The following is a 22374-nucleotide window of genomic DNA, read 5'->3' as shown; positions in this document are numbered from 1 at the left end:
AAGGGAAGGGGTCAACCTTATTCCCATTGAATTTGGCTTGAGGAGGGAATGAAATACACATTAAATAGGGGATCTCACCCTACAGGAGAGTAGGGGGGGGAAAGGGATGAGAGGGGGGATGATGGAAGGGAGAGCAGGCTGGGGGGAGGGAAGTTGGAAGCACCCACTTTTGAAAAGAGATGGGATCAAAGTAGAGAATAGAACAAGTGGGAGGTGGGATAGGAGGGAGGGAAATATAGTCAGTCTTTTACAATATATCTACTATGTTATTGTTTTGCATTAGCCACACATGTACAACCTATACTGAACTGCTTATCTTCCCAGTAAGGATGGGTGACAAGGGAGGAAGAGAATGAATCTGGAATTCAAAGTTTTAAAATCAAATATTCAAATATGTATGTATATATATATGTGTGTGTGTGTATACTATTATCAATACTATTTTACATGTAATTGGGAAATAAGATATACAGGCACTGGGGCATAGAGTTCCACTGGAAAAGTTGAAAGGGGTGTGGGAGAAAATATGGGAGAGAGCAGAATGGAGGAAGGGATATCCTGTGGGACTGCTATTTTGGGGGTGGGTGGGTAGGGGAAAAACAGGGAGAAAATTTGTAACTCAAAATCTGGCAGAAATGAATGATGTAAATCCTAAGTTAAAGCACTTGAAAAAAAAAAGATGTAGCTCTTAAGCCCAAATACCATTTTGATATTGTTGGAGAAGGAATTCACGAAATGAAGGAGCTCTTTTCTATGTTCTTTGTGGAGCCATATAAGCTGACCTTATCCATGTCATTGAAATGATTAGTAAGATGTTTTGGCTTGACTGTCTCTGATTTGGAAAGCAGACTTACTTCTGTTTAAGAAGGATGATAGTGAATTTCAGGCAGAAACATAATGGGTTTTCTCTGAACACAAGTCGTGATTGATAGCAGTTCCTCTGGACATTATTATGCTGGTGGCATGTTTTAAATACAAACTGGCTTTCCAGCTTGCGTAGTGAGTGCTGTCGTTAGTGTTTTCACTGTCCTTGGGTTTATTTTGCACAGTCCCTGCCCATGAACAAGCCACAGGTGTGAGACAGTAAAGGGCTTGGCCACCATCGTGAAGGCAGGTGTGCACACCAACTAGATAGAGTCACTCTTGTTGTCCCCTGTGACTGTGGGGAGGCCCTTTTGGCTCCTCAGTCAATATGTGGTTCTTTTTATGTATCTGCAGATTTGAGGGATTATGTACTATGAACGCATTGTATAGAGAACACAACATGTAAATGGCCTGCGCAGGCCTCTTAAAGCACACGAAGGCTTTTGGAAACCCCTGTGTTCAGGGAGCTGGTTAGTATTCTCATCTTCTGGTAGTGAACGGGATACTGTCTCTTAATGAGGATAAGATCATGTTTGTGTTGGGGAAAATGCTTTGCTAGTCATTCATATATTGCTGTGGTGTCCATGAGCCAAGAACCACAGCTCTATCCTGCCCCCCCACCCCCACCCCAGTCCCTTTCCAGGGATGCAGAACAGCTGGAGTTTTAGTCGCCTCCCTTAGCATAGTTTCTGTTGATCATTTATTAATGGTGTGTACACTTCCTGTTTCTTGTTTGGTCCAACTCTCAGTTTTGTTGTTTTGAACTCTTGGGACCATTTTAGAAACCAGAAGTGTTCTCCCCTCTCCTTCTTAGGAGGATCTCTCTCCTGATTTGTTTGCTTTTCTATCCAATGTAGTAAAATTTTCCCTCGACATTGGATTGTTTATTTTATTCTTCGCCCAGCTTTGACTCCTTGTATCACTTTAACTTTGGGGTTTTTTCTTTCCCTTCCTAATTAAGAGAACACAATTTCTGCTATACTTTTATTTTCCCAGTTCCATTCTGTAGGTCTCTTTTATTTTGCCTTTGATTAGGCAGTACCATCTTCAAGTTTCCTACCACATGTATGAACCAGATATTGATGTAATTTCCCAAAGCCCATCCCCAGTTCTTCAGCACTCTCCCAAGCTGCTAACGCTATGGTGCTGTTTGTCTGGTCCCTGCTAGCATTTCTTGATGACACTGTATCCACAGCAATGACTACTACCTAGACTGTAGTGTCAAAGTCCTGAAATGTTCACATGCTTTTATGTAGCCCATGGTGGGACACATTTTACGTGACGCATGCTCAAGGTGACATAGCAGATTTTAATTTAGAAATGTTCTGTTTTGTCACCATGGGTCTTCTGGCTGGATTTATGTGATTACACTCAGGACGGGCTCCTTGAAATCCTGATCTAAGTGTACTCTTCTCCTTTCCAGAGTCACCTCAGACCCTCGGGTTTTTGTCGTCTCTTCGGTTTTTAGGTGTAATTTCTAAAGTTTGGATTTCCAGTGGCTTTGGGTTCCTGAACCTTTCCCCTCTTTGGACTTCAGCAGCTTGCCTCTTATTTCCTCTAATCTAGGTTAAAGGGTAAAGTTGTTTTTTTTTTTAACTCTTGCCCTATACTGGTCAGTACCCATGCTGTTTGGAACTAGGAGCTGAGGGGGCTCTTGATAAAAAGCTTCTAACTGATAAGACCCATTTCACATTTGGCTGATATGTGAAAGTCTTCATGCCTTTATCCATTTTATGCATCCTCATCGCTTCCCTACTTGGCCAATCACCTCTCATACGTGCCGTTTCCCCTATTAGAGTGGGAGCTCATTCAGAGCACAGCCGTATTACTTTTCTCTTTGTATTCCCAAGGTTTGGTACAGTGCTTCACTAACAGTAAGTGCTCAATAAATGCTTTCTTCCTCCCTCCTTCCCTTCCCTTCCCTCCTCCTCTCCTGCCTACCTGCCTATTCATGTCTTCATCTTCTCAGCATTCAGAACTATGGGCACTAAACCATTGCCAGAAGGTGGAATTTTGCTATTTCCAACTTGCTTGGGTGCAGCTTTGCTTTTTGTGGCCAGAGAACTTGGGGAGACACTTGCTAGGCTGTCCTGTGCCAAGTTGACCACCAAGGCGGAGCCAGCCCACATTCCCTTTCTGTTCTGTTTCTTTGACTCTCAGTAGCAGGCCTGTGGTGGGAAGATGCTACATGTATCTAAGAAGTCAATACAAAGTCATTTCAAGGAAGAGTTAATAGTCACAGGATGAGGAGGGCAGAGACAAAAAGGCTTCAAAGTAGCAGATTCCCCCCCCCCCCCCGAGAGAGGCTCTTGATGGAATGGGCTGTACTGACATGCCTTTCCTAGTGTGTGGCCATCAGGTCAAAATTCTGTAGGATGGTTGAACTGGCGGGCCAGAGTGCTCCCTGGCCTCGGTGTCAAGAAGGCTCTGGGTTCGAATCCCAACTCAAGCACCTACTAGCAGTGGTTTCTGCTACTGACCTGGGCTGCATCATTGAAGTTTTAACTCCAATATAACTACACCTATACTTTCCCCTTGTCTTACAAAATGCAGAGAAACCTCCCAAGATATTCATGATATTTAACAGTTCCTGGGGGCCCATTGATACTGGGAACACAGTGAAAGTGGGGGGCATGTGCCCTTAGCTTGAATGGATTTTCTCAATGAAACAGAATATGAAAGTGATGTTAGACAAATAAGACTCCATTTCCAGGGACTCTGACCACAACAGCTCTCTCCTTCTCTGACCCAAGAACCTTACAGAAAATAGACATTGTTACCCCAGGCAGCGGAAAATGCCTGCTTATCTTCTGGGGGACAGACCTCTAACACAGTGAATAAGACAGAGAACAAGTAGGAAGAACGTGGAGCTTTTCACTGATTAACATAGAACAACTCTAGGTTAAGTCTGCTTTGTCTACTGACAGATACGTATAATAAAAAAGGCAGGAACATGGGACAGGATGGGACAGGAAGCTAAGACAATGGCCTTAATTTCTTTGCTTACTTTTAGCTCTGGCTTAAATTCACTTGCCAACCCAGATAGGATCTTGGAAAGAAAATGGGTTTTACCCCCCATCCCCACCCCCTACTACCTTCCACAAAACTTTTTGGGGTATTTTTTGGAGGCACCACGTCCCCTTAAAGGGCTAAGTGAGAGGCATAAACAATTTCCAACCCTAAATCAAATAATTGCTTTGGCCCATGGACTGTGATTTAGCCCAAACACGGGTCAAAGAAAAGATTGAAATTCTCCGTGAAGGACACTGCCTGGCTTCTGTTTAGCTCCTCTTCAGTTGGATATGGTCTCTTGTGATTGCTTGTCCCTCACTCTCGAGGAGGACCAGAATGATATCACTGAGTTAGAGTAGAGTTCCAGTGTGTCTCGTTGTGGTGGAGCGGACCAAGATGCGCTTGGAATGCTCTCCCACAGGTAGGACACAAGTCATTCATGTGAATATTTGGGGTGCGTTCTCCAAGTTTGCACACCCCACATTTCTTTTGAGTTACTTCAATTCTGCTTTGCTCATAGAGCACAGCACTTTCTCTGGTGTGGGCATGCCATGCTGGGCAGTCTTGTGCCAATGTCTCCCATGTCACACAATCAATTCCAAAGCTAAGAGAGACCCTGAAAGTGTCTTTGTATTGTTTCTTCTGACCACCATGTGAACACTTGACCTGTGTGAGTTCTCCATAAAAGTCTTTTAGGCAAGTGTTGCTTGACATTTAAACAATGTGGCCAGCCCACTGGAGTTGTGCTCTCTGCGGTAGAGTTTGAATGCTTGGCAGTTCAGCTCAAGAAAGGATCGCCTGGTACCTTCTCTTGCCAGGTGATCTTAGGAATCTCCCTAAGATAATTCAAATAGAAGCGATACAGCTTCCTGGTAGACTGCCCCGGTTTCACAGACAGACGACAATGAGATCAGCACGACGACTCTGTAGACCTGCAGTTTGGTAGTCAGTCTAATACCTCTTCTCTCCCACATTTTCCTTTGGAACCTTCCAAAAACTGAGCCAGCTCTGGCAATGTGTGCCTCAGTGTCATTATCTCTCTCTCTCTCTCTGCCTAGAAAGTACAGTGCCAAGGTAAGTGAGCTTATGTACAGGATTCAAAACTTCTCCATCTGCTGTAACCAATGGTTCCACATATAGGTGCTGTGCTGCTGGCTTACAGAATCCATTGTTTGGAACTCCATACCGAAACAAGCTTTTTTTCCCCCAGGGCTGATGACCTTGCCCACCAGAAGGTTTCTGGGGATCTGACAAGTTTACAAAATAAGGGAATTGGCAGGGACCCCAGAGAAGGGGCTGCCTGTTCAACCCCATGATATCCTTCCCCTAGACTGATGAAAACCACATACTTTCTGTGTGACAAGTACCCTATTTTCAAACTTAATTCAATTTATTTTGCCCTGTTTTTTTTTTTTTTGGCCAAGATGTCTTTCAAGGTTCCCATATTTTATTTTTTAGGATCCCAGTATATAGTAACTGGCACATGTGTCCTATAGCCCTGCTTTGGAGGTGACTTTGGCCATTTTCTAAGGGAGGAGAGTAGGAACCATCCACTCCATCTGCCCTTAGAGCTGCTGTGAGACCAATTTTAGCTTTTAACATTATCACAACAACCCCAAGTAACTTAGTTAACAATCTTATAATTTTCATAAGTGAGAGCTTAGGGCTGAATAAAATAACATAACTGGTTTTAAACAATTTTCCCACTGTCTTTTTGTTTCAAAAAAATTAAGATTAAAAATTTCTTTGTCTAACGCCATTTCTGGTTCAAAATAGTCACTCAAATTTTATAATATAAGAGAATTCTTACAGTATTCATTGTTAGGCCAAAATTATCCCAAGCAGCAGAGTAATGATCCATACTTTGTTGCATCTCACCTTCAGAGGCTGTATTGAGGGTACAATCATCTGCAAACAAAAAATCATACACCAACTCTCCTTTCACTTTAGTCTTGGCTTATAGCCTTTGAGGTCTCTCACAGCTTCTGTTTATAACTAAAGAGCTATCTTTCTGTTTTTATCAGTGAGGGGCTTTCTAGTTAGTGCATACTAGCAGATGGAGACAGAGATAATTGGTAAGTGATCTTTAAGAGCTAAAGACAAGAATATACTAGCAGAAAGAAGCTCAGTGACCAAGATAACAGGAAACCCCACTGGAATGATGCCCTTCAGAGATGACGCTCCCAGCAGAGAGAAGTATGACATTACCAGGGGCATCAGCAACCTGGAAAACACTGAAAGTGTCAGTTGCTCTGGTCAAGTGTATCCTACGCACATATATTCTATATGTGTGTATATTTCATGTGATGGTTGTGTGCTGTTCCCTATGTGTACATGGAAAGAATTTCCTAAAGAAAATGACTTTATTTACTATATATATATATTAATTTACTATTTATTTACATATGTCTAATATGTCTTGTGGTTCATTGATAAAAGCAGACACATTAGTAAGGGCTCAACACTTACTCATCTTAAGTGAGCTTTAACCAGATGTAGATTTTCTATAGTTATATAGGTCTATAATTATGGAGGTTTTTTTGCTGTTGTTTTTTAGAGGGGGGGAAGGCAGGGCAACTGGGGCTAAGTGACTTGCCCAAGGTTACACGGCTAGTTAAAGATCACATGTCTGAGGCTGGATTTGAACTCAGGTCCTCCTGACTCCAGGGTTGGTGATCTTTTCAGTGCACCACCTAACCACCCCAATTATGTAGAGTTTTGACCAGGATAGGGAAGAGAGAACTCTCCCAACCTTCTAAGTAATTTTCCAGTGTTGCAGATAAGATAAAATAAGATCCTATTTCACTTCCATCTCTGCTTGACATATATCTGACTGACGGGTCTATTGATTGTCAGTTAATGTAGATGTAAACATGGGAGTGGGCTGGAGCCAACTCTGACCAACTCGTGAAAAGCCAATTAAAAAATTCCAGTGTGATCAAATGTACCTCAGAAACCAGTAGCTGCTACAAATCAAGGCTTGGTTTATTGTTTGGTTGATTGTCTAGATTTAAGAAAGTGATGGAGAATATGCTAATGATGCAGATTAAATGCAAAGTGTATGTGCGTATATTTTTCTTCTGAGAGCCTGACTCCTAAGCATTCACCAGCCCACCTCCCTATTGCTGTTTAAACATCATTTAAGCTTGGCAGGAGAATACTAGAAGGCTCATGGGATGAAGTCATCACTCTCCTAGAGGAGAACAATAATAATAATTTTGTTGCTGCCATTACTATTATTATTGGCATCTATCTAAGGTTTGCAATGTGCTTTACATGCATTAGCTCACTGGAGTTCCACGACACCCCTGCTTGCACTCCGAAGAAAAGAAGGAAGAAAGTAGAAAGGTTGGTCTACGTACCCTTAAGGATTCTCTATTTCGATGCATGAGATAAGCCAAAATCATAGCACAACTGCGACTTATTCCCAGGGTAGAGAAAACAAGGACAACAGAGCCAAAATTAACATGGGCATCTGAAACAAAAGGAAAAGGCTCATTAGTTTTGGAAAATTAAATGCCACCTTGCCTTGGTTAAGTGAATTGACTTATGTTCTGTTTTTGCATATTGAAAGTACTCCCTGTGTCATGTATATGTATAATTGTAGGGTGATAGGAGCATATATCTAGAGATGGAAAAGACCTTGGATACCATCTAATCCAATCCCTTCTTTTTACAGTGGAGGAAACTGAGGCCCACTTTACCCAAGATCACACAAGTATTACATATCAGAGGCAGAACTGAACCAAGGTCCTCTGACTGACTGTCTTATCACTCTCTGAGACCATCAGTTCCAAGACAGCAGGGATGGTATCTTATCTAAGTTTTGTATCTTTTCTAGGACTTAACAAAGTGTGATTTATTAAGGAGAGCAGGTCATTGTTGAATAAACAAATGAATGAATGAATGAATGGACGATCTGTGTTGATTCTGGGAAATCACATTTCCTTTCCATCCTGGGAAATGGCACATGAACTTTCCCCATAAATGGATTCTGTTGTGACTCCCCTCTGACACACAGAAGACATGCGGAGAGGAAAGACCACTGTCCTAAGCTTGTTTAGTTAAATGATGGGGCTCTGGGGGCTGAGCAATTGGTGAGAGCTGAGAGAATGTGAGATTTCAAATCTCAGCTCTGCAAGAACTAATAAACTTCCGTGACCTCTATGAACTCAAGGTGACTGCCAAGGAGGACTGGCAAAAGGCATCCATGACTCTTGAACCTGAATATCGAAACAGGATTGGTAAGATTACTTCTTCCAACTTACAGGGATTGCTGTTAAGCAGCAGGACCTGATATCACCAAAGCTTTTTAACTGAAGAATGGGGGGCGGGGGGGGCACTCTCCAGGCAAAAACGGCAGCAAACTGTTGAACTGCATCTTCAGCTCCCTTCTCAGACAAAGGTTACTTTGAAGGATGTGTACTTATGGAGGAAAATGACGAGGCTGGTTTGGGTTATTCGAGCCTCTGTACTTTCCACACCCTCTTTTAACGGAGCCTCCTCTTTCAACAAGTTCCATAATCAACACGATTAATAGTATCAATAGTCTTTAATAAGTAGATATAAGCTAGCACCTACCCCCATTCTTTTGAAGAGGTGGGGGGATCTACAGTATGGAACATTGCATATGATGTCTTCACTAGGGAGTGTGAAATGATGGCTGTGCCATCAAAGGAAACTGCAAATGAAGTCAGGTGGGTAGGAGAATCAGATGCCAGCCATATCACAAACACCCGGTGAGAAGAGAATATCCAGGGTCAGATGCAGCAGAGGCCCAGAAGATGCTGCATCTTTTCCTTGTGTTTCCTCCCTCATTTGTGTTCTCCTAGCCTTGTATTAATTTTGATCTGTGCTCTGACAAGCTGGTGGTCTGGGTCCAGCTGATGGAGGTATGGCTCTCACAGAAGTAATGTCATTTCTCCTCACTTAAAGTATGTTTGATTTCACTTTTCATGATGTTGTTCAGGATGCAGTATGTCTAAGTCCTTGCCATTCTTTCTCAAAGGAAACTCATGCCAATGTGCATGTGAAGCTTCTAGACAGTCTCTGTGACTTCTGTTGGTCTTTACTCCCTTAATCCATATTTTCCAGTGTGTTCATCACTGTCCTCGCCTATTCCTAACTTTGTATTAATGTCACTAAGTAGCAAAGTTTCTGCTAATTTAATTGGGGATAGTGCGGTCAAGTCCTTGATATGATTTCTTATTCTCTTCATCCTTTGTTACAGATGAAGGTGCATAATCTGTGATTGCTTCCATGGTGTCTTCTTTTCAAATCCTTGTCACAAGCACTACAGTGTGAGATGAACAAATGTCCCACAAAAGGATATTTCTTCTTGCCTTTGGGTACCCAGAAAGAACAATTCTACTAACTGCTTTGTCTCTACAAGAACCTACCATTCTATGGCCATTCCCAACCCCTCCCCATCTTTTGGTTTATTTTATGACAAGAATGTCAGGATGAATATAACTCAGTTCCTCCAAGAGAATATTTACCAATCAGTCATTGGGCCAGGCTATCTTACGTTTGGAGTATCAATGGTTGTCGATCTTCACAGAGGGTCTAAACCCTGTATGATTCTTTCCCAACCCTTTGCCATCATCTTGCACAAGAGAAAGGGAACAAGATGAGAGACAGGACCATTTTGTGCTTTTCTTGGCTCACGGCATAAAGGGAATAGATTAGCCTGTGAGGGCCAGTCCCTGGGGCACGCACAGACATTCCTCTTCTGGCTCCAGTCTAAGTGACCGTGTGGACTTGAGAAGCCCATTTGCGTCCATGACTGACTCAGGAGTTTGCAATGGGAAATGATGGAGAGTTCTCCAAATGGCTGATGACCCCGAACCCAAAGGACATACAAAAGGGCCTCAGGCTCTTCCTTCTCTCAATTTCCTTATTGATTGCAGGGCACAGGACTGCTTGGAGAGTCAAGCAACGCGAAGAGCATTGCCCTGTTTCCCACCTGGCTGTGAGCACCTTTGACTTCCTGTATTTGTTTTTTCTTGATCCAAGTTAAATGAGTATTAAAGTGTCCACATAACCTTGTGAGTCTAGGAGATCCCATCAGAGGTCCCATGACTGGGCTGGAATTGAATGGTGGTAGTAGCATAGGCCAGTATGGTCCACCAGAGTGGTAGTGGCTACACAGCAATGGAGAGACCTATACCAAGCAGACAGATACACTGAAGGCAAATGGATAAAGATTGATAGTCACTGGGGCGGCTAGGTGGCACAGTGAGTAGAGTACCGGCCCTGGAGACAGGAGGACCTTGGTTCAAATCTGGCCTCAGACACTTAACACACACACACACAAAAAAAAAACTAGCCGTGTGACCTTGGGCAAGTCACTTAACCCCAATTGCCCTCCAAAAAAAAAAAGGGCAAAAATAAGTAAATAAATAAATAAAAGATTGATAGTCACTTGGGAAAAGGCAGTTTTAAGGGACCTGTCTCCTTATTTTGAAAAGCAATGTAAGCTATGAATTTGTAAGGTTCCAACCCACTGCACCCAGTAGACAGGGGAGCTGCCCATGTGTTCTCTGCATATATACCTCATTGCCATTGTACCCTCCCTGCATGACCCACAGAACTTGTTTATAGTTGTAGGAGTTGGGCAGTCACCCTCAACCTGGTTTAGCCCCTTTGCTGAGACAGTTGCTGTGCCTGCTACAGCTTCTTGGAGCCACAGGTGAGAGTGAGGGTAAGCGACAGGCCTCAAACCCTTCTTGAGTTAGGGAGATGTCTACTACAAGCATGTGAAGACTTTCCTCAGCAGACTGGGCAGATGAGAACAATTTGTTGCAAAGGCCACGAAGGTGGCTGAAGCACTGTGGAGTTGTTTCAGGCATATTTGACTCCGTGACCCTACTTGGGGTTTTCTTGGCAAAGATACTGGAAGGGTTTCCCATTTCTTTCTCTGGCTCATTTTACAGGCAAGGAAACGGAGGCAAACAGGGTTAAGTGATGTGCCCAGGGTCCCATAACTAGTAAGTGCCTGAGGCTGGATTTGAACTCAGGAGCGTGAGTTGTCCTGACTTCAGGCCTGGCGCTCTTGCACAACTCTGCCTCACTTAGATCCAATTCACATGCGAGTCAAGACGTGTCACATAGTGATGTCATTGGTCCTCTTCAAAAATGAAGGATGAACAACAACAGCAATCGTTAGGAATGGGTTCAGGAGCCCTCGTGTTTGTTAGGAGAAATCTCCCTCCAGGGCTATCACTGCGTGACACCCATTGCGTAAGAAGCGGAGATTTTTTTGAGAAACCTAACCCACGAGTATGTCTGTCGGTTGGTGAATAACCTAGAGCAGATGCTGCAACGGGCCATCGTGGCCAAAGAAGTAATTCCCAAGTGGCCCGGGTGTCTCCGCATCAGGCTGGGACGGCCCTCAGAAGGCCTGCTGCCAGCACAGCACCCAGACCATTTAGAGCAAGAACAACTCAGCCGAGAGCAGTCTTTAACACCTCCTGGCACCCGTAAGGTTTCAGAGGCCTCTGTGGGGCTGCTGGACACGTTGCTGTGGTTCATTTGTGTCTGACGCCTCGTGACCCTGTGAACCATAGCACGCCAATGACATCCATGGAGTTTTCTTGGCAAAGATACTGAACTGGTTTGCCATTTCCTTCTCTAGCAGATTAGGAAAACAGGTAAAGTGACTTGCTCAGGATCACACAGTTACTAAGAGGTTGAGGTCACATCTGAACCCAGGTCTTCCTGACTGCAGGCCTCATGCTCTGTCCACTGAGCCACCTGGCACACAGTCCTGTTAATGAAGGTCTTTTAAACTGAATTCACCTCTGGATCCTCAGCTTCCTCATGCATAAAATTAAGGCTCTGTAGAGAGGCAAGATGCACAAATGAGCTCCTTAAGAGCTGGGATGCTTCCATGCTCTTGTTTGCAGGCCCAGGGCCTAGCTTAGAATTGGTATCTCACAAATGCGTTTAGATAGATTGGTCCTGATAATAAGGGGAAAAGTCTTGCTTTAGGACTGACTAGAGGAAGTCTGAAAGGCCTCTGACAACACTCTACAAGCAGTTTCTGGAATTGTCTGCAGCTAGATGCTTACCTTTGGCACCCTGTTTTCTTACAGGGGTTACCCATTCTCCAGAAGTATTAAGTGGTACTCTTGTTAAGCTGGGCTGAGAAGAGGGAAAATCATTCCCTCTTTTTGGCCCCCACCTCTCTGTGGGTTGGGTCTACACTTCCCTCTGCCCTCCCCACTGGGAGTGGACTTTGATCACTCTCTCAGGTCTGCCCCTTGGGGAGAATGGTTTTCATTTCAAACTAGTGGTGGGAAGACAATGGAAACGAGATGCTGCACTTCACTCCCAATCTTTCCTTGACCCAAACTGCTGATGGCTTTGCTTAATATGGTTTGAAACCACACTTCCCCCAGGTAGAGAAACTGTGAATGTAGTGAGGTTGTCTCTCCCCCATATGGCACTGGGGTATCGATGTATAGTTTGAAAGGAGGTAGAAAAAGCATCTCTAGCCTCTCCTCCCCCTACCCTTCTCCAAGGGACACTTTAATTCCTGCCAGGAGAGGAAGTAGAAGGCTGGGGCCAGGAGCTTGGCCACCCTGTTCTCTTCAGAGAGAGGGGGTGCTGAGCTGCCAGTGTATCTGTCTGCTCCCTTAAATACTGTTAGTCTGGGGGATGTAGGAGATGGCAAACTTCTGACTGCTATTTGTTGTGTCTGTCCTTTGTTTTTGAAGAGGACCATGGCATCAGGGAGATGATGACATGACATGCAGTTGACTTTGATTTGAGTGAGGCAGGGCTATGCAAGGTCCCCATCCTTACCTTCTTCCCCAGAACCTTCTGGGTCCAGTGTCCAGACATCCATCAAGATGACTGGAGATGACCCAGGATGCAACAGGAGAACCTGGCCCTTTGAGGCTAAGGCCTTTTTTCAGGTTCTCATGTTGAGTGAGGTAATGCCCATGCTGTGAATAGGAGAAAATAAGGACCCAAGCTTTATATCCAAGGTTTGACTCCTTCCTACCAAATACCAGTTACATAATGAACACATATAGGAAGTAGCAAAGAAACTCATTTATCCAAGTCAGTGACAAAACAGAAATGCGAGAAATTAGAACTACATAGTGGGATACACACTGGACAGCCCAAGTGAAGGACTTCTCTAACCAGGGTGAGGCAACTCACCTCAACCACAAGAGAGTCACTGATCTTACACCATGCCCCAAGTCTCCAGCACAGCAAGCTGGGGAGGGGGCTGGGACACAGCTGCCAGCCCCTCTCACTGCAGCTTCTTCCCTTCAGCAACCTCGGGTGGGTAGAAATCCTCTGTCTCCTCTCTCAGAGATAGAAGAGAGCCGGGGAGGCCGGCTCTGCCCTGCCCTCGCCCAGGTGTGGGGATTCATCCCCATTCCAAAGGCCCTGGGGACTTGGGTCACATGACATTTGGTTGTTGATTGTTTTTAGTTGCCTCCAACTCTCCATGGCCCCTTTTAGGGTTTTCTTGGCAGAGATCCTAGAGTAATTCACCATTTTCTTCCCCAGCTCATTTTACAGATGAAGAAACTGAGGCAGACAGGGTGAAGTGACTTGCCCAGAGTCACACAGCTAGCAAGTGTCTGAGGCTAGATTTGAACTCAGGGCTTCCTCATTCCAGGCTGGGCATTCCATCTTCTGCCCCCCCCAGCTGCCCTACATTAGCTCAGTAACTCTTCTGTTTGGCCTAAGCCCCCATGGAGGGTGCAATGCCCCCATAGCATTGAAAATAATCTCTTTCTCTTTCCCCTGTGTATGTTACATCTACGGCTTTCCTTGCTGTTGCATTTACGCAAGATCCACATTGACAGAGCAGGAAGGCTACAGACAACCACTGTACCTTAGAGGAAACCACAGTGAAAACAGCAGCAGAACACAAAGCAAAAACTCCTTCAACACCAAGATGGGGAACAGACTGGTCTCTCCCAAGAGAGTGACAGTGGGCGGGGAGCCAAGGATGAGGTCTGTCCTCAGCCAGCTCCCCTTTGGGCTCTGGACAGCCTGGCTGCCCGTCCTCCTCAGGATTCTTTGGTTTACATTTTTCAGACAGTGCTGGTCTCAGAGGCAGACACGTCCCCACCCAGCTGAGACTGCCCTTGCAATGGTCTGCTGACCTGCTAAGGCACTGCCTTGCAGCAGGTGATGGGTGGTGGTGGTAGCTCCACCATGCCCCCTTCCCGCTGGGTGCCACCACTCAGTCTGTGTGATAACATGCTTCCCTCCAGTTCCACTGGCTGGGGTCCCACTCTGCTAAGGAGGCTCCTGGATCTGCCAGGAATGGGAAAAGGGAGCTTCTCCACCAAGGAGAGCAGCTGGTTCCCTGGGGGACCAAGTCAGGGGCTGCCCAGGGACTTCTGCATGCCAGCAGACACTGTCTCCAGCCTTCTATCACACTGGCACAGCTGGGACAGAATATAGTCCATCTGAGGTAATGTCTGCTAGAGACCAGAAGTGTGAGCAGATCACGCCCTGAATGACTTCTCCTCTGGGCTGGTGGGGCCCCCATGGCCATGCTTACCCATGAAGTGAGAGGCATGCTGGAAATGGGAGAAAAGGTCCTCTTCTGGGGAGTCGGTCACTTCAATATGAAGAAGTTTCTTCTTATCTTTCTCAAAGCTAAAGAAAAGGAATACACAGGAAGTGGGTCAGACTTACCTGCAGCTGTCATCCACTTCTGCTAAATTTGGTCACATTTATTAAGGTCTGTAGAGGAGGGGGTTAGAGGAGAGAGCTGGCTTCAGAGGGAGGAAGACTCAGATTCAAACCCTCCTCTAATACACACTGTCCTGGGACCCAGGAAAAGTCACTTCTCCCAGTCCCCCAGGCAGCTCCATGAGGCTCTGGGGTGCAAAGCAAATTTGGGGTACATAGCAAGGGTCAGGCTGCATTGACAGAGCTTTCTCACCATGAGTTTCCTTTGCCAATGAAATCACAGGTCTGGTCATTCCTCTCCCCGCCCCCCCAATGTATAAAGCACCTGGGCTTCCTTGCTGGCTTTTAGCTCAGCACAGTGTTTGGCACATAGCAGACACTTAATATTGGTTGATTGACTGATTGATGCCTGTTTTCCTCACCTGCCACAGCATCACGCTGAAGAAACCTCTTGTCTGGGACTCTTTCTCCTTTCCCTCCCAAAGATCACTGTTTTAGGAAGGAGACCAGATGTGCTGCACTCAGTCACATCTGGACTCTTCCTCCTTCTTCATGGCTGCCATATCGTTCCCCTCTATTCCTCCCCAGCCAGCTTTCCAGCTCCTCTTTGTGTCTTGTCTTATGTCCTTGAGGACAGGGTCTGATCTGCTTCTTTTATTTGTACCTGTGCTTGACACAAGCAAGAGCTTAATAAATGCTCTGTCTGTCTGTCTCTTTTCATCCACCTCTCTATCTGTATATTCATCCATCCTTCTGTTTTTCTGTCTGTCTGTCCATCTGTCTAGCTCAGGGATTCTTCATCTCATGTCCTGGTGAAGCCTTTGGACCCTCCTAAGATAATTTTTTTTTTAAATGCATAAAATAAAATACACAAGATTCCAAAGAAAACCAATCTATTGAGAATATGGTTATCAAAATATCAAGACAATAACAAATTCACAGCATCCCTGAAATCTCTCCAAGGACTGTGGATCCCTGATCTAAGGAAAGAACCCCGATCTAAGGTTGAATGAGAAGGGCTATGTTCTCACAGAGCTTACAGTCTAGTAGAGGGAAGAGAAGACTGTACATAAGTTAAAAAATATTAAATAGAGCATGAAGGTGCCTGAGAGAGATACAACCAAAGTGTAATGGGAATTCAGAAAAGGGACATTCAGATGTGCCTATAAGGAGAGACTAGCATTTGAGCTGGGCTTGGAAGGGTCTGGATTTCAATTCAATAGTCATTACATGCCTTTTGTGCGAATGGCACTAGGCTGGGCACAGGGAATACAAGGAGCTCTACAGAGTGATCCAAAAGTTTTTGTGTAGTTTTAAAAGCTTTAAAACTGCACTAAGATTTTGGGGACTCCCTGAATATGCAAGTAACTACAATACAGGTTAGAAAGGGATGACTTGCTGAGAAGACACCAGACAGAATGGCTCGAGAGGATGGACTAGGGGAGGCCTCTTTCTAGTTGAGGGATCAGGAAAGGCTCCCTATAGCAAGTGGAAGATGAGCTAAGCAGTGAAGGTGGAGAAGGACCTGGAGTCAGCACATTCTAGTGACAGAGGGCAATGCAAGGATAACAGTGACCTTTTAGATAACAGTGTAAAGTTTGCAGGCACTTCTCCTTTGCTCCTCCCAACAACCCTGGGAGGTAGGTGCTATTATTATCACCATTTTACACATGAGGAACCTGAGGCAGGCAATAGTTAAATGACTTACCCAGGGTCACACAGTTAAGTGCTTGAGGCTGGATTTGAACTCAGGTCTTCTTGACTCCAGGTTCACCTATACTTCCTAACATGCACAAGGACAGGAAATGGGAGAGGACAGGACAAAAGCAGAGATCAATGGGCTGCTCAGGCTGGCTGAAGAACTGAGGACACACATGAATGAGCTAAGGCTCTGAAGTCATCCCAGCTACTGACTCTGAAGATTGGAAGAGGCCTCAGTGACCATCAAGGCCACAGTGGGGCTGTTCAGGAATCTCTCTCCAACATCTCCAACAAGGGGTCATCCAGCCTTCACTTCCTGGGATCGAGGAGAGTCCTTGGAAGCCACTGAGTCCAGTCTCTTCACTTTACAGATGAGGAAGCTGCCGCCCAGAGCAGTAAAGTCACCTGCTGGGAGAGGTCCGAGGTCATCCTCTGGCTCACAGCTGACTTCTCTCTCCAGCGAGCCCTGGCGCCCATGCCGTCTCAAGGCAGCTCATTCTACTTTGGGACCGAAGTCACTGTTCGGAAGTTTTTCCTTCATTGAACAAAATACGCTTCTCTATAACTTTCTTTTTTCCAAGTGGGGGGGGGGGGGGGAGATCAATCAAAATGAGTTGACTCCCTCTTCCTCATCTCAGCCTGAAAGACAGCTCGCGGCCACACCGCCCCGTCTCCCAAGTCTTCTTCAGCATTTTTTCATTTCACTTTTCCTGACCGCACCATCACCCTAGTCATCTTCTCTGAACACGTTCCACATTATCAATATCCTTCCTAATGTGTGGCTCCAGAACTGAAGACAATGCTCTCTAGGTGGTCTGTGCAGGGCAGAGAGAGTGAGGTCACATCACATGATCTCGAGGGTGGCCGAGACGCCACACTGACTTATCTTGAGTTTGAGCATTTGCAGTCTACTGAAATCTCCAGACTGCCACCTAGCCATGCCTCCATCATCCTGTATTTGAACTCGTGCAGTTGACTTTTCTTTTTTACCTGAATGTATGACTTTATATTTATCTCTATTAAATGTCATCTTACGAGGTTTGGCTCCCTTGGTCTAGCTTGTTGAAGTCTTTTTGCATTCTAGCTCTGCCAGGCTAGTAACCCTGTCCAAAAAAGGAAATAAAGTTGGTTTGACTCATTCTTTTTTTCTTCTTTTTTTTTGGAGGGTAATTGGGGTTAAGTGACTTGCCCAAGGTCACATGGCTAGTTTTGGTATTAAGTGTCTGAGGCCAGATTTGAACTCAGGTCCTCCTGACTCCAGGGCCAGTGATCTATTCACTGTACCACCTAGCCACCCCCTTGATTCATTCTTGATTAAGTTATGCTGCCTCTTCCTTTTCTAAGCATCCACAATTGAAATGTTCATAATTAAAGAGCTGTTCACAAACATATGCATACACACACATACATATACTTAGATATCTATAATCATAGTCATATATTTTACATATACATTCATGTGCATTTATGTAAGACCATGCTATACTTATTTGTCCTCTGTTTCTCTGAGGGTGGATAATGTCTTCCTTCATAGGTCCAACTCTTTCCATATTTTTCTAAGTTCACCAACACATTGTTTCCTGTGCCAAAACAATATTCCAACCTTATACTATCTAGTTATTTTAAACAGTCTAAAACAATATTAATATGACTGACATATAGCATAGTTTCCCTGTTTTTCTCTTTTAATTAAATCTATTTGAACTTTAACTTTGTCTGAGATCATGATCACCACCCTTTTGCCCACTAACAAACTTGACTCCAGATCTTTATGTGTGTGTGCATCTCTCATTTCCTATTCCTACTGACTCTACTTGATTTCTTCCCGTTACCTTGCCCTCCTATTGCTTAGCCTGCCCCGCCGCTAGGACCCCTCCCTTATCCTCTCCTCCCTCCCTATCCCCTATACTCGTTATTTCTTTCTGAAATGAGAAGATTTTTATGCTTCTCTAGATTTTCTCTCTGTAACCCATTCCCTAAGAGAGCAGGGTTCCAGAACTACCAACTCTTCTCCCCCACCTGATTCTCCTGTGTCAGTGCTTCCTTTCACGCCTCATTTGTATAAGATAATTACTCTTTCTACCTTTTCCTAAATGGTTTACTTCTCGTATCGCACCACATTCAACTCTACCCCAATCTTTTTTTCCAAACTACCCAATTACTAATAACAATCTTAGACATGCAGTTTACATTTTCTCATATAAAGAGTAAATAGTCTGTCCTTATTTGAGTCCCTTGTAATTAGTCTTTGATGTTTAACTTACATTTCTCTGGGATGGTATATGGGAAATTTTCTATTGATTTCAGATCTTTTTGCAACAAAATACTGAAAATCTGGCCATTTATTGAATTTCCTTTTATTTGGTCAGAATTATACTTAACTTTGCAGGATATGATATTTTTGGCTGCAACTCCAATTCTTTTGCCCTTTAATATACGGTGTTCCTAGACCTGCGGTCTTTTAGTGCCACTGCTGCTAGGTCTTGTGTGATTCTAATTATATGCATACATATAATTCTAAGTATATGGTCCTATCATATTTGGATTTTTTTCTTGTTGTTTGTAACATTTCCTCCTTGAACTGGGGGTTTCAGAATCTATGATGCTCCTGTGGGTTTTCCTTGTAGGATCTCTTTCAGGTGGTAATCAGTAATTTTAAAAAAATTTCTACTTTCCCCTCTTGTTCTAACACTCCAGGCCAATTTTCTTTAATTATTTCTTGTATTATTGTATCAAGATTCTTTTTTTGGTCATAGCTTTCAGGGACTCTGATTATTCTTTATGTTTTTTCTTCTTCATCTGTTCTCCAGTTCAGTTGTTTTTCTTATGAGATGTTTCACTTTCTCTTCTATTTTTTTTATTCTTTATATTTTTTTGTTATTTATTGCTCTCTTATGACTTTGCTGGCATCCCTTTTTCCAATTCTAATTTTCAAGCAGTCATTTTCTTCCTTAAGATTCTGGATTTCCTTTTCTAGTTCACTGATTTTCTTTACATAAACTTGTTCTTTTTTCTTTATTCTTTTTTCTCAATCTTTCTCATTTGATTTTTATTTTTTATTTTTAAAGCAGTTGGGGTTAAGTAACTTGCTCAAGGTTACACGGCCAGGTGTTTCTGGGTGGGTGCTAAGTGTCTGAGCCCGGATTCGATCCCAGGTCATCCTGACTCTGGGGCCTGTGCTCTTACTCACTGTGCTACCTGGCCACCCCCTCATTTGATTTTTAAAAGTCTTTCTAAAGTTTTTCTCTGAATTCATTTTGGGCAGGTGACCATTTGATATTATTCTTTGGGTTAGGAGAGGCTTTTTTTTGCTTCAATATCCTTCTGTGACAATGGACCTGGGTCTTCTCTATTCCCACAATAACTTTCTGTGGTTGGGTTCTTTTTCCTTTGCCTGCTCACTTAAAAAAATTATATCAGTCTGTTATTGTAATGACCTCTAGTCCTGGTGTATTGGGGATGGTGTCTCTGGAAGAACTCCACCTTTCTCTAAGTGTCCACAGCTAAAGGCGTCCCTGCCCCACTGCAGCACAGCAGGATCTGGCTTTCCTGGTCAGCAGAGGTTTACTTCATCTTCCCCCCTCTGATGCCCAACTCCCCACACTTTCTAGAAGGTGAAAATTCCTGTGGCTTTCTGCCCTGATTCTTGTTTTTTTACTGCTCTATATTCTCCCCTGAGGCTCTGTTTTGTCTTGTTTGTGGGGGAAGTCTGCAGAGCTCAGAATTTTCTGACCTACTCTGCCATATTCCCAGAATCCTCTCCTCTAACTGGGCCCTTTAGATAGAATTTAGGACATCTAGGTGGTACCACAGTGGTTAGCGAGCAGGGCCTGGAGTCAGGAAGACCTGGGTTCAAATCCAGCCTCAGACACTTACTAGCTGGGTGTCCCTGGGTAAGTCACTTCACCCTGTTTCCCTCAGTTTCCTCATCTGTAAAATGAGCTAGAGAAGGAAATGGCAAACCATTCCGGGACATCTGCCAAGAAAACCCAAATGGGGGCACAAAGAGTCAGATATGACTGAACAAAGAAATTGCCTTGCTAGTTTTCACTTATCTTTAGAAATGTCTAATTTCTTTATTTGTCTCCCAAAAGAAATTTTTCCAAAAGAAATACAGGAGACAGAATGGTTCCTTGGCATGGTGACTCAGCTGGATTCACCAGACATCAACAGGAGGGAGGCTGGTCACATTCCAGAAGGCTGAAGGAATGCCAAAGTAACAGGGAACAGGGCAAAGAACAAAGAGATGAACAGATATAAAAGTACAATAAGGCCACTATTGGATGACAGATGAGCTTACTCCCTGGAGCCTGGATTAAGCATATGTAGGACTCTACCAACCAGATTATAATGAGCAAATAATGACAGGACATTTAGACTGATGAGCTTGAGTAACATTTGGAAATGGGGTGAGGAGAAAATGACTCCTGAAAACATAATGGAGATGTGAGTAGTGAGGAATGTAGCCTTCTGGATACAAAGTCCTGCATTCTGAGGAGACCTTGGAATCTGAGTCAGGTTTTGCGTAGCACACAGCCTTATCTCAGGTTGCTAGTTTAGAGTCACAGATTATATCTAGAATTGACCTTGGGGAAATTTAATCTAACTCTCTTCTTTAGCAGATAAGAAAATTGACACTAGGGGCGGCCAGGTAGCACAGCGAGTAAGAGCACCGGCTCCAGGGTTGGAATGACCTGGAGATCGAATCCCGGGCTCAGACACTTAGCACCCACCAAGAAACACCTGGCCGTGTAATCTTGAGCAAGTTACTTAACCCCGATTGCTTAAGAAAAAAAAAAAAAGAAAATTGACACTAGGAAAGATTGTGACTTGTCCAAGGTCACACAGGAAGGGACAGAATTCAGGACTCCTGGCTCTCAATCTAGAGCCCTTGTCAGAGTACTGCAGCATTCAGGCGCTACCTGAAAGGGAAATTTTACAAAGCAGCAAGCACTGTGATCATGGTCCGAATAAAACAATTCAGCCCTGGAACCCACAGCTCAGTGCTGCGTGGGCATAATCAAGCTACTAAAACACATTGAACTTTTCTTTCCTAACCATGGAAAGCTATAATGAAGGAGACTCAGGAAGCAACTGGAAGTGCTTTTACTGGAGGCGGGGAGGGAACAGAGAGAGAAGAGTCAAGAATGGCTCGGTGATTTTGATGGGCAGAATGAAAGTGCCATTAAGAGAAATGAGGAAGTTAGCCAAGAAAGGAAGAGGACTGAGACAGAGCTTGGTGGATAACTATACTTAGTTATTTATAGTCTGTTATTGTAATGACCTCTAGTCCTGGTGTATTGGGGATGGTGTCTCTGGAAGAACTCCACCTTTCTCTAAGTGTGGGAGGAGGAAGGGGAACTAGAAAAGAGAGAGAGAAGCATCAGACGGAGAGGAAGGAGGAGAACCAGGAGAGATTAGTGAAATAGAGATCCAGGGAAGTGAGGTGACGGAAGAGGGAGTGGGCAAGGAGGATGAAGGCTGATGAGAGGTTACTGGATTGGGCAATGGGGTCAGGAATGTGGAAGACTTTCATGGTAAAGGCATGAGAGATGAAAACTGCTGGATGGGTTTGGGGAACAGAGAATAGCCCTTGCGGGATCAAGTTAGGTGCAGACTGTGGAGGGTTTTGAATGTCAAATTAAATTAGACTTAAGGTATTGAGAGGCAACAAGTCATGGCTGAGCATCTTTGGGCAGGAATGAGATATGATCGGAGCAGACCGCGTACTGAACAGCTAGGGAGAGCTGGATTCACACCACATCTCCAACCCCACCCTCGACAGGCGGCTCACCCTTTCTGAGCCTCAGTTTCCCCATCTGTAAAACAGTGGAGTTGGACTTGAGGACTTCTGAGGTCCCTTCCAACTCTAAACCTGTGATCTATGACCAGATATGGGCAATAGGAAGATTGATACGATAGCACAGGGTGGATTAAAGGAGAGAAAGATTGGAGGTCTGGAAAAAACAAGGGCCTGAGTTATAGTGGCAGTAACAAGAATGGAGGAGAGGGGCCTGATGCAAAGACAGTCATTTTCTTTTTTTTTTTTGAAGCCATCGGGGTTAAGTAACTTGGTCAAGGTTACAGAGCCAGGTGTTTCTGGGTGGGTGCTAAGTGTCTGAGCCC

The 22374-nt window shown here is 44.3% G+C and overlaps 1 protein-coding gene across 2 annotated transcripts in view; it reads right to left on the bottom strand.

The window, feature by feature from the left end:
- The window catches only part of STYXL1 (serine/threonine/tyrosine interacting like 1), a 70574-nt gene that overhangs the window by 2937 nt on the left and 45263 nt on the right, over nucleotides 1-22374 (bottom strand). For both annotated transcript variants that reach the window (XM_069089457.1, XM_069089459.1), the window contains exons 7-8: nucleotides 14414-14511; nucleotides 7239-7351 (exon numbers count right to left, since the gene is read on the bottom strand). In XM_069089457.1, the coding sequence (XP_068945558.1) occupies nucleotides 7239-7351; nucleotides 14414-14511 (211 nt within the window). The remainder of the gene's footprint in view (nucleotides 1-7238; nucleotides 7352-14413; nucleotides 14512-22374) is intronic.

The sequence above is a fragment of the Petaurus breviceps genome, unplaced genomic scaffold, assembly GCF_028583685.1.
Source record: "Petaurus breviceps papuanus isolate PSGF00001 unplaced genomic scaffold, PetGlider_PUasm1.0 186, whole genome shotgun sequence".
Classification (NCBI taxonomy): domain Eukaryota; kingdom Metazoa; phylum Chordata; class Mammalia; order Diprotodontia; family Petauridae; genus Petaurus; species Petaurus breviceps.
This window is presented reverse-complemented; position numbering and strand designations above follow the sequence as displayed.